The sequence below is a fragment of the Acomys minous genome, assembly GCF_964271855.1.
Source record: "Acomys minous genome assembly, chromosome: 16".
NCBI lineage: Eukaryota > Metazoa > Chordata > Mammalia > Rodentia > Muridae > Acomys > Acomys minous.
In genome coordinates, this window is record NC_140498.1 from 86,506,792 (window position 1) to 86,518,599 (window position 11,808).

General features: G+C 49.0%; 1 protein-coding gene across 2 annotated transcripts; it reads right to left on the minus strand.

The window, feature by feature from the left end:
• Window positions 1-2,678: 2,678 nt before the first annotated feature.
• On the minus strand, window positions 2,679-11,636 carry GPN3 (GPN-loop GTPase 3; the record flags this gene model as incomplete). Of its 2 annotated transcripts, none has more annotated exons than XM_084762714.1 (8): window positions 2,679-3,520; window positions 3,604-3,732; window positions 5,310-5,406; window positions 5,534-5,649; window positions 6,586-6,710; window positions 7,962-8,129; window positions 9,076-9,184; window positions 11,250-11,636. In XM_084762714.1, 8 exons carry the CDS (start codon window positions 11,634-11,636, stop codon window positions 3,458-3,460), a joined length of 1,194 nt encoding a protein of 397 aa, XP_084618840.1. In that variant the 3' UTR covers window positions 2,679-3,457. The 2 variants fall into 2 exon arrangements, with proteins under 2 accessions (XP_084618840.1, XP_084618841.1); XM_084762715.1 differs by having other exon boundaries at window positions 11,210-11,358.
• Between the last annotated feature and the right edge of the window lie 172 nt (window positions 11,637-11,808).

The window sequence follows — 11,808 nt, forward strand, 5'->3', positions numbered from 1 at the left end:
GTATTCTGACATTACAGGTGTGTGCCCACCACTCCTGTGTTTTTGTTTAGTTTTATGACGCCTACTTTTGGTGTCCCTGTCTTCCTTGTCATATTAAGATAGTCAGGGACACTTCTGGGCGTACGCCTTGACTGTCACCCACTAAATGTGTATCATGTATCATCCACTCCTTCAGCAAGGAATGGTGTCCGTCTTACCCCACCATGGAAAGGACTAGTAGCCATGAAAACCCAGTGGTGCTTTTTCTTTCTTGGTTTTTCCAGACAGGGTTCTCTGTGTAGCCCTGGCTGTCCTGGGATTCACTTTGTAGACCTGTCCTTCAACTCAGAGATCTGCCTGCCTCTGTCTCCCAAGTGTTCTGATCAAAGATGTGCACCACCACATATGGCATTTTATGTTTTTGAAACAAGGTATTAACTAAGTAGCCCAGGCTGCTCTCACCACAAGTTTGTAGCACTATTCTTTGTGTATTAACAGTTGAGGAAACAGGTCCTGGGTCTTAATCTCAGTTCTAACATGACAAGCTGTGTGATTCTGGGCAAGCTAATTCACTTCTCTGCTTCTGTTGTTCTTTACTTAAGTTTGGAGACTACAGTATTTACCTCATTGTTTAGCGAGGCTGAAATGAGCTACAAGAAAAGTGTTTAGAATCTGCATGCCTAGAGTACATATTTAATTACTTGGTGTGTGCAAGTGTGTCTGGAGGTCAGAAGGCAACTTTTGGGACGTGGTTCTCTCCTTCCGCCACTGGGTTCCAGGGATGGAGTGCAGGTTGTCAGGTGTGGCGCAGGGGCCTGGACCCGCTGAGCCAGCCTGCCCGCCCACACACCTGGAATGCAACAGCTCTTTATTAGAAAGCAGGTGCCTTGAGAACCAACCAAGTTCACTTCTTCTGAGTCCCGCTGCCTGGAGTCCCTCATCTGTCTCTAGACACACACAACCTTTTAGAGAGGTTTTCTCTCATCAGTAGACTGAGGTAGGCCCCATTTTGTTACTTCTCCACTCCCCTTTCATGGTCGGCGTGGGCAGACAGCACTTCAGCCCACCGGAGTGTAAGGATCCCCATTCTATACAACCCATTTGTGCTGTTATGTCCGCCTCCCCTGAGATGGTCAAGCCCCCATATCCAGTGAGGACAACAGACTTGTTCCCCTCAGACCCCGCCCCTGCCACATGTGCTGGATTTTCTGAAAGGCAAAGCAAGATGAAGTTATAGAAACAAAACCCTCCCCGAAAAGGGACAGTTCCTAAAAACATGTTCACTGGGAGCCCAGAGACAAGGAGGTCTTCAGCCTTCCCATACTCCTAGGCCACAGAAGGTCACCAGGCAGCCCAGCACATTCTCACACCAGGTCTTTGGAGCACAGCTCAACCAGTCATGGTACAGACTCACTTGACTCTTCCCCTGAGCCTTGGCCTCCAGGCACCAGAGACTACAGATTCAAAGAGGGCCTCACGATGGGCAGTGATGGTGCACACCTTTAATCCCAGCACTTGGGAGGCAGAGGCAGGTGGATCTCCCATTAGTTCCAGGCCGGCCTGATCTACAGAGTGAGTTCAAGGACAGCTAAGGCTACACGAGAAACCCTGTCTCAAAAAAAAAAAAAAAAAAAAAAAAAAAAAAAAAAGGAGCAGGGATGGAGAGAGATGGCTCAGTGGTTAAGAGCATTGTCTGCTCAGAGTTCAATTCCCAGCAACCACACGGTGGCTCATAACCATCTATAATGAGATCTGGTGCTCTCTCTTCTGGTGCACAGGCATACATGTAGGCAGAACACTGTATGTGTAATAAATCAATCAATCAAAATTAAAAAAAAAAAAAAGGCGGCCTCACTTGGTTTTAATGAAAATGGATCAAATGCAACACTGCAGACCAACACTGTGTCAGCAGGCAGATTGGTCACCAAGTAACCAGAGGAGCCTTGGGCTTTGTTGCAAGGATTCAACAAAGAAGTTATGTAAAATGCTCTGTAACGTAAGCCTGAGGACCCCAGAGGCTGACCTGTCAGGGACCCGGAGCAAACCCTCCAGCTGGCTGTTTCCTGCTGCAATGGAGTCTGAAAAGCTGGACATAACTCAATGTATCAGTTAAAAAGAAAAAGCATTTCTTCTGCTTTAGGATATGCAAGCTTTTAAATTCTCAGAGATGACAAACAAAACAGATTTGGGTTTTTAAATCTGTTTTCTTTTTGAGACAGGGTTGGGTAGCCTTGGTTGGGTTGTGCCAAACTCATCTGCCTGCCTCTGCCTCCCAAATGCTGGAATTCCAGGTGAGCGCCACCACGCCTGGCTTGCTTTCTTTTTGAAACAGGGTCTTACTACATAGCCCAGACTGGCCAGGTCTCATGACAATACTCTGACCGCAACCTCCCGAATGCTGGGCTACAGGTATGAGCTACCATGGTCACAGATGCATACTAGCCTGCTAACCAGTCACGGCCTACATTTTGACACTGGGGACATTAGCCTGTTGAAGAGTTCTTCTGGAATGTGTATTCCAAAATCTGCCTGGAGGGCTGGAGAGATGATTCAGCAAGAGCACTTACTGCTCTTCCAGAGAACCCCAGTTCAATTCCCAGCACCCACATGGCAGTTCACAGCTGTCTGTAACCCCAACATCTGACACCCTCACACAGACATACACGCAGGCAAAACACATGAAATAAATGCACATGAAATCAAAATAAATAATTTTTTAAAATCTGCCTTGGAAACAAGAGTGTAAAGAGGATCTGTTTCTTTTCTATACATACATTTCTATATACATATCTCAGAACACAGTTTTAATTTTTGTTTTGCTTTGGTTTTTCGAGACAGGGTTTCTCTGTGTAGCCTTGGCTGTCCTAGACTTGCTTTGTAGACCAGGCTGGCCGAGGCGATCTGCCTGCCTCTGCCTCCCGAGCACTGGGATTAAAGGTGTGCGCCACCACGCCCAGCCAGTTTTAATTTTTAATATATAAATAATACATGTTTGATTTGGGAACATAATATTTACGTACTTCTTCCTTTTTTTTCATTTGGATTTATGTAGATACATATTTTTGTTAGAATAATTTTTACTTTTCTAAAAATAAACAAACAAGTCAAAAGACAAAAATGCAATCACAAAAATGAAGTTATAGACTGGCTCTGACTGCACACACACAGGGATCTATGTGTGGAGCATGGTTGATCTATGTGTGGAGCACAGTTGATCTATGTGTGGAGCACGGTTGATCTATGTTATATACATGTCTTTGTGCATTAATTTCTACTTTGATTTTTTAAAAATCCAAAATGATGCTGTCAGAACCAAATCTCCTCTTGAAAGAGCAGCAGCTTCAGAGCTCAGCAATAATCCGGGCTCGCTGCCTCCCTCCCTCCCTCCTCCTCCCTGAGAGTTCCATTGTCACATCCTCGGGGAGAAGGCCACTTTGTCACCTCGGGAACAAGCAGGATGGTAGCTTTGTAGTCAACCTCACTCATTCTGCCGTTCTTGAAAATATTCATCAAACATGGTGGAAGCCTCTTCTTCATGTTCCTAACAGAGGAAACACAGAACAGAGAATGCATTCTGTCCTCGCGGGAGACCCCAGGGCGTTCACATGTGGGATTCCAGGTTACCTTGGGCTCCTTAAACTCCAAGTCCTCCCCGTACTGGATGGCGAAGTCGATGTGCTGCAGCACAATGTTCATGCTCTCCTCGTCTGACTGATCGTACGGCAGAAAGCGAACCATGCTGTAGTCATCGATCTACGAGTGTGGGTTTCAGGAAAGGGTCACTCTTATGGTGCAGCATACGCTTTCCATCTGTGCGTGTGCAGTTTTTTTTCTTTTAAAGATTTACTATTTATTATGTATATAGCGTTCTGCCTGCATGCATGCCTGCACTTGAGAAGAGAGCACCAGGTCTCATATGGTTGCTGGGAATTGAACTCAGAACCTTTGGAAGAACAAACAATGCTCTTAACCTCTGAGCTATCTCTCCAGCCCTCCATCTGTGTTTTATAATCATTTATACTTCTGGCCGGGCATGGTGGCACAAGCCTTTAATCCCAGCACTCGGGAGGCAGAGGCGGGCGGATCGCTCTGAGTTCGAGGCCAGCCTGGTCTACAAAGTGAGTCCAGGACAGTCAAGGCTACACAGAGAAACCCTGTCTCGAAAAACCAAAAAAAAAAAAAAAAAAAAAAAAAAAAAAAAAAAAAAAACCAAAAAAAAAGAAAGAAAAGAGACCCTGTCTCAAAACAAACAAACAAACAAACAAACAAAAAACAAACAAAAGAAATCATTTATCCTTCTCATTTAAAAATACATGTGTGCCAGGCACGGTTGTACATGCCTGTAATCCCAGCATTCTGGGAGGCAGAGATAGGCAGATCTCTGTGAGTTCAAGGCCAGCCTGATTACAAAGTGAGTCCAGAACAGCCATGGCAACACAGAGAAGCCCTGTCTTGAAAAACAAAACAAAAATATACAGGCTGGAGCTGGGCGGTGGTGGCACATGCCTTTAATCCCAGTAGTCAGTGGGAAGGCAGAGTCAGGAGGAAGATCTCCGTGAGTTCGAGGTCAGCCTGGCCTACAGAAGGAGTCCGTGACAGCCAGGGCTACACAGAGAAACCCTGTTTCAAAAAACCAAAATAGATAGCTCAGCAGTTAAGAGCACTAGCTGCTCTTCTAGAGGTCCTGAGTTCAATTCTCAGCAACCACAGAGTAGCTCACAACCATCTATACTGAGATCCGATGCCCTCTTCTGGCAGACAGAGCACTCATATACATAGATAGATAGATAAATAAATAAATAAATAAATAATCTAAAAAAAAGTAAACAAAATAAATATCAAAACAAAACAAAATAAAGCAAAAAAGAAAATGTGCTGGGTTGGCGGGACGGCTCTGGCTAAGGTGCTTGCTACACAGCTAACAACCCGAGCTTGATCCTTAGAATCCACATGATGGAAGGAGGATCAAGTCCTGCCGATTCTCTTCCTGGCACACACACCTGCAAGTGTGGCATGCACACATGAATAAGTAAATGTAAAAAGCAAGTAAGCAAGCACTCACTCACATGCACTGGACTAGGAAAGGGAGGGCTTGAGACAGACAGCACAGATCCGGCTGACCTCCCCGACCCGCTGGCACACCACAGCTGGTTACTATGTAACCCGAAGCTGTTTCACTGGTTCCTATCCTAATTCCATTCACCTGAAGTGGAGACAGTGTCACAGCTCTGAGCTGTCACACAGCCTGAACTAAGTCAAGTCCCTCCCGATCCTTCTGCGGTCTGCAGGGAACAGAGCTGATTGCGTTGCCCCCACAGGTGGACACTTACCAGCCCACACACAGCGTTCGTCAGCTTCTTGAATTTCTGGCTTCTTAGATCACCTGTTGAATCCTCTAGCAGCGAGTACATGTCTGGATCCAGGAACCTTGAGGTGAGAAGGCAGACAGTGAGAGGAGGCCATGGGGAGAGACGGACACCACAGAGCCTGTCTCAGTGGGGCAGGAGGCTCGTCCTGCATAGCGCTCTGCTGAGGCCAGACGCCCTGAACTCACTTCTCAATTTCCTTCTTGGCTTTCTTACTCAGCAGGTCCATCTTCGTCATGATGTTAACTTGTGGGATTTCTAGAGAAATCATGGCGCTCAAGGCTGCCAGGATGCCAGAAATAAACTGGAGAAAGGAAGGAGAGGGAAAAGATTATTGCCAACAAGGGCTTGCTGACTCCCTGGAAAGACACATGGGAAGATGCTCACTAAAAAATATGGCATAGGCCAGGCATAGTGGCACACACTTTTAATCCCAGCACTTGGGAGGCAGAGGCAGGTGGATCTCTGTGAGTTCAAGTCCAGCCTCGTGTACAAAGGGAGTCCAGGACAGCCAAGGCTACACAGAGAAACCTTGTCTCAAAAAAGAAAGAAAGAGCCGGGCGCGGTGGCGCATGCCTTTAATCCCAGCACTCGGGAGGCAGAGGCAGGCGGATCGCTGTGAGTTTGAGGCCAGCCTGGACCACAAAGCGAGTCTAGGACAGCCAAGCTACACAGAGAAACCCTGTCTCAAAACACCCCCCCCCCAAAAAAAAAAGAATGAAAAAAGGCAGAGACCAAGTCTCAAAGGAGAGAAGGAAAGATGTGACCTCATCTACATGATCAGAGGGGCGTGGCAAGCCTCTAATCCCAGCTGATCAGAGAGCAAGCCTCTGGGCCAGCCTTTGCTACACAGAAAGACTCTGTCCCAGATCCATCAATGAATCACTTGATACACATTGATCACATTTCTTGGTTTTGACCACAACATTAACCTCCTTACCCACAAAAAACCCTCAGGACCATTAATGAGAAAACAGAGTCTCTAACTACTAAACCAGACAAAAGGTCCTCAGAAAATTAAAAACATTCTCTGTTTATTTTAATCTTTATATTTGAGATACCCTGCCACTTTGTAGCCTAAGCTGGCCTTGAACTTGCAGCAACCCCCCCTGCCTCAGCCTCCTGAGATAAATGGAAGAGCCTAAGAAATGTTCAGACTCTCACAGAATAAGCAGAGACTGCCGCTTGTTTCTACCCAGGACTGAAAGGTCTACAGGAGATCAACAGGTCCCTCTCAGACCTTGAACGACTCCACCATGAACTGAGAATCAACAAGGAACACTCCGCACACTCGGAACTCCCACTGTTCAAGCTGCTGGACCAGCTGCTTCATCACGGGCAGGTGGGTGTACAGCTCAATCTGACCTGCAGGGGGAGCACCAGACCGGCAGTCAGGACTGTGGTTGCAGCACAAGCAGGATGCCCAGAGCCGGACTAAAGGGGGAAGGGGCACACAGTGCGGGCATGGCTAGTGTGTGTGAAGCCCTCGGATGCCCCAGGACAAAAGAGAAGGAGAGAGATCCTGCAAATACAAGCAGGTCTTTGTTCTGTATTGTCTGTGGTATTTGTACACACTAGACAAGGCCAGACTCTGCATCATGTTTTTGCTTTTTGTTTTTGTTTTTTCCTACATTTCCCTGAGTGTTGTTTTGATTTATGCTGTCTGTATATCATGTTCCTGTAGGCTGTGTCAGAGCTGAAGTTACTGAAGCTGTAAGCCACTCAGCATAGGTGTTGGGGACCAAACCTGGGTACTCTGGAAGAGCAGCAAGCGCTCTTTACCTCTGAGCCACCTGTCCATGCCCTGCACTCAGCTGTTAAGGGGGGCATTACAGACTCCCGGGACAATCCTAACACCCGAGGTACAGTCACTACGGGGACATCAAGCAGACTATTTTTACACTTCCACTTTTGCCAGTGCTAGGGCTGGGGTGTGATCCTGTGGCAGACTGCTGCCCTGACATGAACTAGCCCAGGGTGCAAGCCTCCGCACAGAAAAACAAAAATCCAAGTGCAAAGGGGCGTGCATCTTGAAAATATTCACACCCATTATCTTCTCCCCCACAAACATACACAGTTTCTGTGGGAATCTATGTGTTTAATTAAAATCCAGTGAAGGCCACAAATGAGCGGGGCTCCTCACACTCCTGTCCAGCTCACACCTCGCCTTCCAAAGCTGGGTGGCACTACCTGCGCCTTAAGCCTCACCTCATGACACCTTTGCTCACTGTGCCACAGCCACCCGACACCCGGCCTGCCTGCGGCCCTTCTCTCTGCATAGCTGCCTCAATTTTGTCCAACAGCCTAGTTTAAAGGACAACTGCTCAGTTGCCTCCTAAACCTTTCTTTTGCAGGACAGTCTGTGTTCCTTCTGTGGGTCACCTGTCACAAATATTAATCATGAGGTGACGGTTTATCCCGCCTGCTTGCCACTAGACCTTAAGCTCCATGGCCGGGGCCTTCCATTCTCAAGGTTGGTCTCAGTAAGCACCTGGTAAACCCAAGGGATGAACTGGAGCCAACTGGGCCGCTCAGGGCAGTTGTTCACTACTGTCCCCACAAGGACACAACCGTCGCAGCTTCAGGGCAGACAGCACATTCAAATCGCTGATGTACCTGGACAGTCAAAAAGGATGTAATCGTCCTCAACATGGCCCAGACAGTTCTCCAGCCAGTCAAAGTTGTTGGCAAAATACTCCATGCAGAACACCAATCCTCCGTTGGGACCAAACCGCAGAGAATTGTCCTCCATCACATCGTCTACCTCGATCAGTTCCCGGATGTCTGGAGAGCCAGGCAGGGACCAGAATGAGTATCCGCTTGGGAAACTTATCCGCTCTACTAGTAATTACCAGTATATGAAGGGAGAGGGCTCAGGGACCAAGAGTGTTTGGTGCGCGAGTAGGAGGTGGGGATGGGAGCACTCACCCTGGGGTGGAAGGATGGAAACTGCAAGACTTAACCTACAGGAGTACTACACATCCTGCATACAGATGTTCTCATTCATTATGGAAATCAAAATATAATGGGGGCTGGGCTGCGGTCTCATGCGGTTCCCTCCTGGGTTCTGTGAGGCCCTAGGTCCTTCCAGTACTTTTTTCCACTTAAGGAAGCTTTTCACCCACATGACCCTGAAGCAACGGCCTGCCTTTGTCAAGAGGGATGAGCAGCTGGTTCCCATCGCCTCCTCACTGCTCCCCCACTCGACTCTCTCCTCCTGACCACACCTCGTGTCTGCAATCCCAGCAATCAAAAAGGTAGAGGCCTTTAATCCTACTGCATAGGAACCATCTTACCACAGACTTATCAGAGTAAGCAACAGACCGGGCGTGGTGGCGCACGCCTTTAATCCCAGCACTCGGGAGGCAGAGGCAGGTGGATCGCTGTGAGTTCAAGGCCAGCCTGGTCTACAAAGTGAGTCCAGGACAGCCAAGATAACACAGAGAAACCCTGTCTCAGAAAACAAAAACCACACATACACACACAAAAAGAGTAAGCAACAAAGGGACAATAGGGAAGGGCACAGAGGCAGGAGCCCACTCACCTTTAAGTCCCACAGCGAAGACCAAAAAAAAAAAAAAAAGGATGCCATCACACCTGTACCCACAAACACCCATCACCAAATGACCTTGGACTTCATCACACTCGTCATGAAACCTGGGCTGAGCAGCGGCTTTTGGCACCTCCTGAGCTTCGCTGTGCCTGAAGAAGGCGGCTGGGCAGGACTTACCAGCCATCACAGGGTAGCTGAAGTGCTCTGCTGCTGGGTCCAGGTTCACCACCTGGACAGAGCGACTGAGGGCTTCACAGTGCTGAACCATGGTGGAACAGTAGGTGCTCTGTAACAAGATGGCGAAGTCAGTGCACAGGGCGGACCGGCGCCAACCTCCACACCCCCGGAGACAGCCACTCTCTGGCCAGTGTCAGTTCAGGCCAAAGCTGCACTGGGAGCCGGGAGTAGCGCACACATTTAATCCCAGCACTCGGGAGGCAGAGGCAGGCGGATCGCTGTGAGTTCCAGGCCAGCCTAGTCTACAAAGTCAGTCCAGGACAGCCAAGGCTACACAGAGAAATCCTGTTTTGAAAAACCAGAAGGAAAAGAAAAGAAAAAAGCAGCACTGGGAAGGAAGTGAAAAGAGAGCTACAGATCAAGATGTGGCTTAAGCTCAAGAAACATCCACACAGTCCAAAACTTAATTTACATGATAGAGATCGCCTCTCCCATGCTTCTCTGTTGACACACTGTTGTCTCTATCTGGGACAACCCCTCCATGCATCAGGATGCACTGTAAGTGACAGGCCAGCTGTGTACCTTCCCAAACAGATGAGTCACATGGGCATCTCTGGTACTCAGAACAAAGTGTTTTAATAAACACCAAAGTGTCACAACTCTGAGAATTCCTCAAACTTCATGTGTGAGCATTATCTTTGCTTTTTCTACTGTGGTTAGCGTCCCTAATATTATCCCCTTAATATGTATTTACAAGGAAACACTGTATCACAGTTAAAAACAAAAACCAGCGTTGGTGGTCACTTGGGAGTTAGAGGCAGGCAGATCTCTGTGAGTTCGAGGCCAGCCTGGTCTACAAAGTGAGTCCAGGACAGCCAGGGCTACACAAAGAAACCCTGCCAAGGGGGTGGGGTGGGGGGAAGTCGACTCTCCTGACTGGGAGTAGTGACACACCTTTAATGTCAACACTTGAGGGGAGGCAGATCTCTGAGCTCCAAACTAGAGAGTATTCATGAGTTCCAGGCCAGTTAAGAGCTAGTCAGACTGTTTTAGAAACAAATATATAACAACAAAACACCTTACAGCAAAAACAAAAACAAAAACACCCTACAGCCCAAGGCGGCCTGGTTGCACGCCTGTAATCCCAGCACTCTGGGAGGCAGAGGCAGGCGCAGGCGGATCTCTGCACTCAAGGCCAGCCTGGCCTACAAAGTGAGTACAGGACAGACAAAGCTACAGAGAGAAACCCTGTTTCGAAAAACAAAACAACACTACAGCCCTGACTACCCTCACCCCCCACCCCCAACCCCCACACACACAAGCAAAGAAAACCTGCCATGCACAGGACTGGAGAGACTGACGCCTGAGCACTGAAGAGCACTTGCTGCTCTTACAGAAGACCTGAGCTTTCTGCAAGTGACACCCTCTTCTGGTCTTTTTGAGCACTGCACACAGTGACACACAGTGACACACACACACACACACACACACACACACACACACACACACACACACACACACACACACACACACACACACACACACACACACACACACACACCCCAACATTCCACCCACCTCCCGGTATTGCAATGGAACCCAAGGTCCAAACTTCCGAGGTACAGTGGGGGAAAAGACCCCATTTTTTTGTGGGTGTATGGCAGAAGGCCTGTTCTAGAATTAGGCAAAAACAGAATCAAATTGTGGCGAGAACTAACCGTATGGTTCTGAAAATTAAATTAATCTTCCTGTGTCTCGTTTTCTTTAATCTGTGGAACGGGTATAGATAGGGACCAAGCTGACGCAGTGGTTATGAAAAACACCTGCGAAGACTAGGGGAGTTCCCGACGCAAAAAGAAGTTTTTAAAAGTAAGTTTTGTGTGTGGGTACGAGCACATCGGTGCGCTGTTCGTGGAGGCCTGAGGCTGGAGTTACAGCTCTGTGCCGGTGCTAGGATCAGAACTCAAGTCCTCCGGAAGCGCCGAACAAGCTCTTAAGCGCTCAGCCCCTCGCCGTAGCCCCACAATATTACAGCTGCCATCGCTCCCCCACAAAGACTATACAGGCAGAGAGCGGAAGCGAATTACCCAGGGTTCCCCGGGGCCCCAGCCGCCCGCAGTTCCTCGAGCCTCACCTTCCCGCTACCCGCGGGGCCCATGACCAGCTGCGCATACCGAGGCATGCCGGCCGGCTCTCGGTGCGCTCACTGCAGTCCGCCACACTCCCTTCAGCGTCCCTTCGCGCGACGCCCACTGAGATCCGGGGGACACGGGTGCGAACCAATCGCAGCTCAGATCACTTGTCGGTTCCTGGTATTTCCTGCACCTCGGGTTACGGAGCGTCCCAAGGGTCAAATCACTTGTGAAACGCGTACTGAGAAAACAAAACAAAACGAGAGGGCGGGGGCAGGAGTTCACGCATGCGCAGAGAGAGCGAGCTGCGGGCGGTTGTCGGTTGGTGCGCGGGCAGAGGCGGTTGCCTGGGTGATAACGGATCGCGGATAACGCTCGGGGCCCCTGGACCGGTGCACGGGTTCTAGGGTTTGACTCATAGGGTGACATCCCAAGATCTGCAGATCCGTTGAGGGTCTGGAATACTGAGGTGGGAGGCACTTTGTGCTTTAGGGGGCGTGCGCATGGCCCTGCCCTGACGCGTCCCGGTCACTGATTGAGAGATGCCCAGGCGCGGAAGCCTCGTCACCTGAGGACTCCTCCTCCCCGGCTCTAGCTCTCC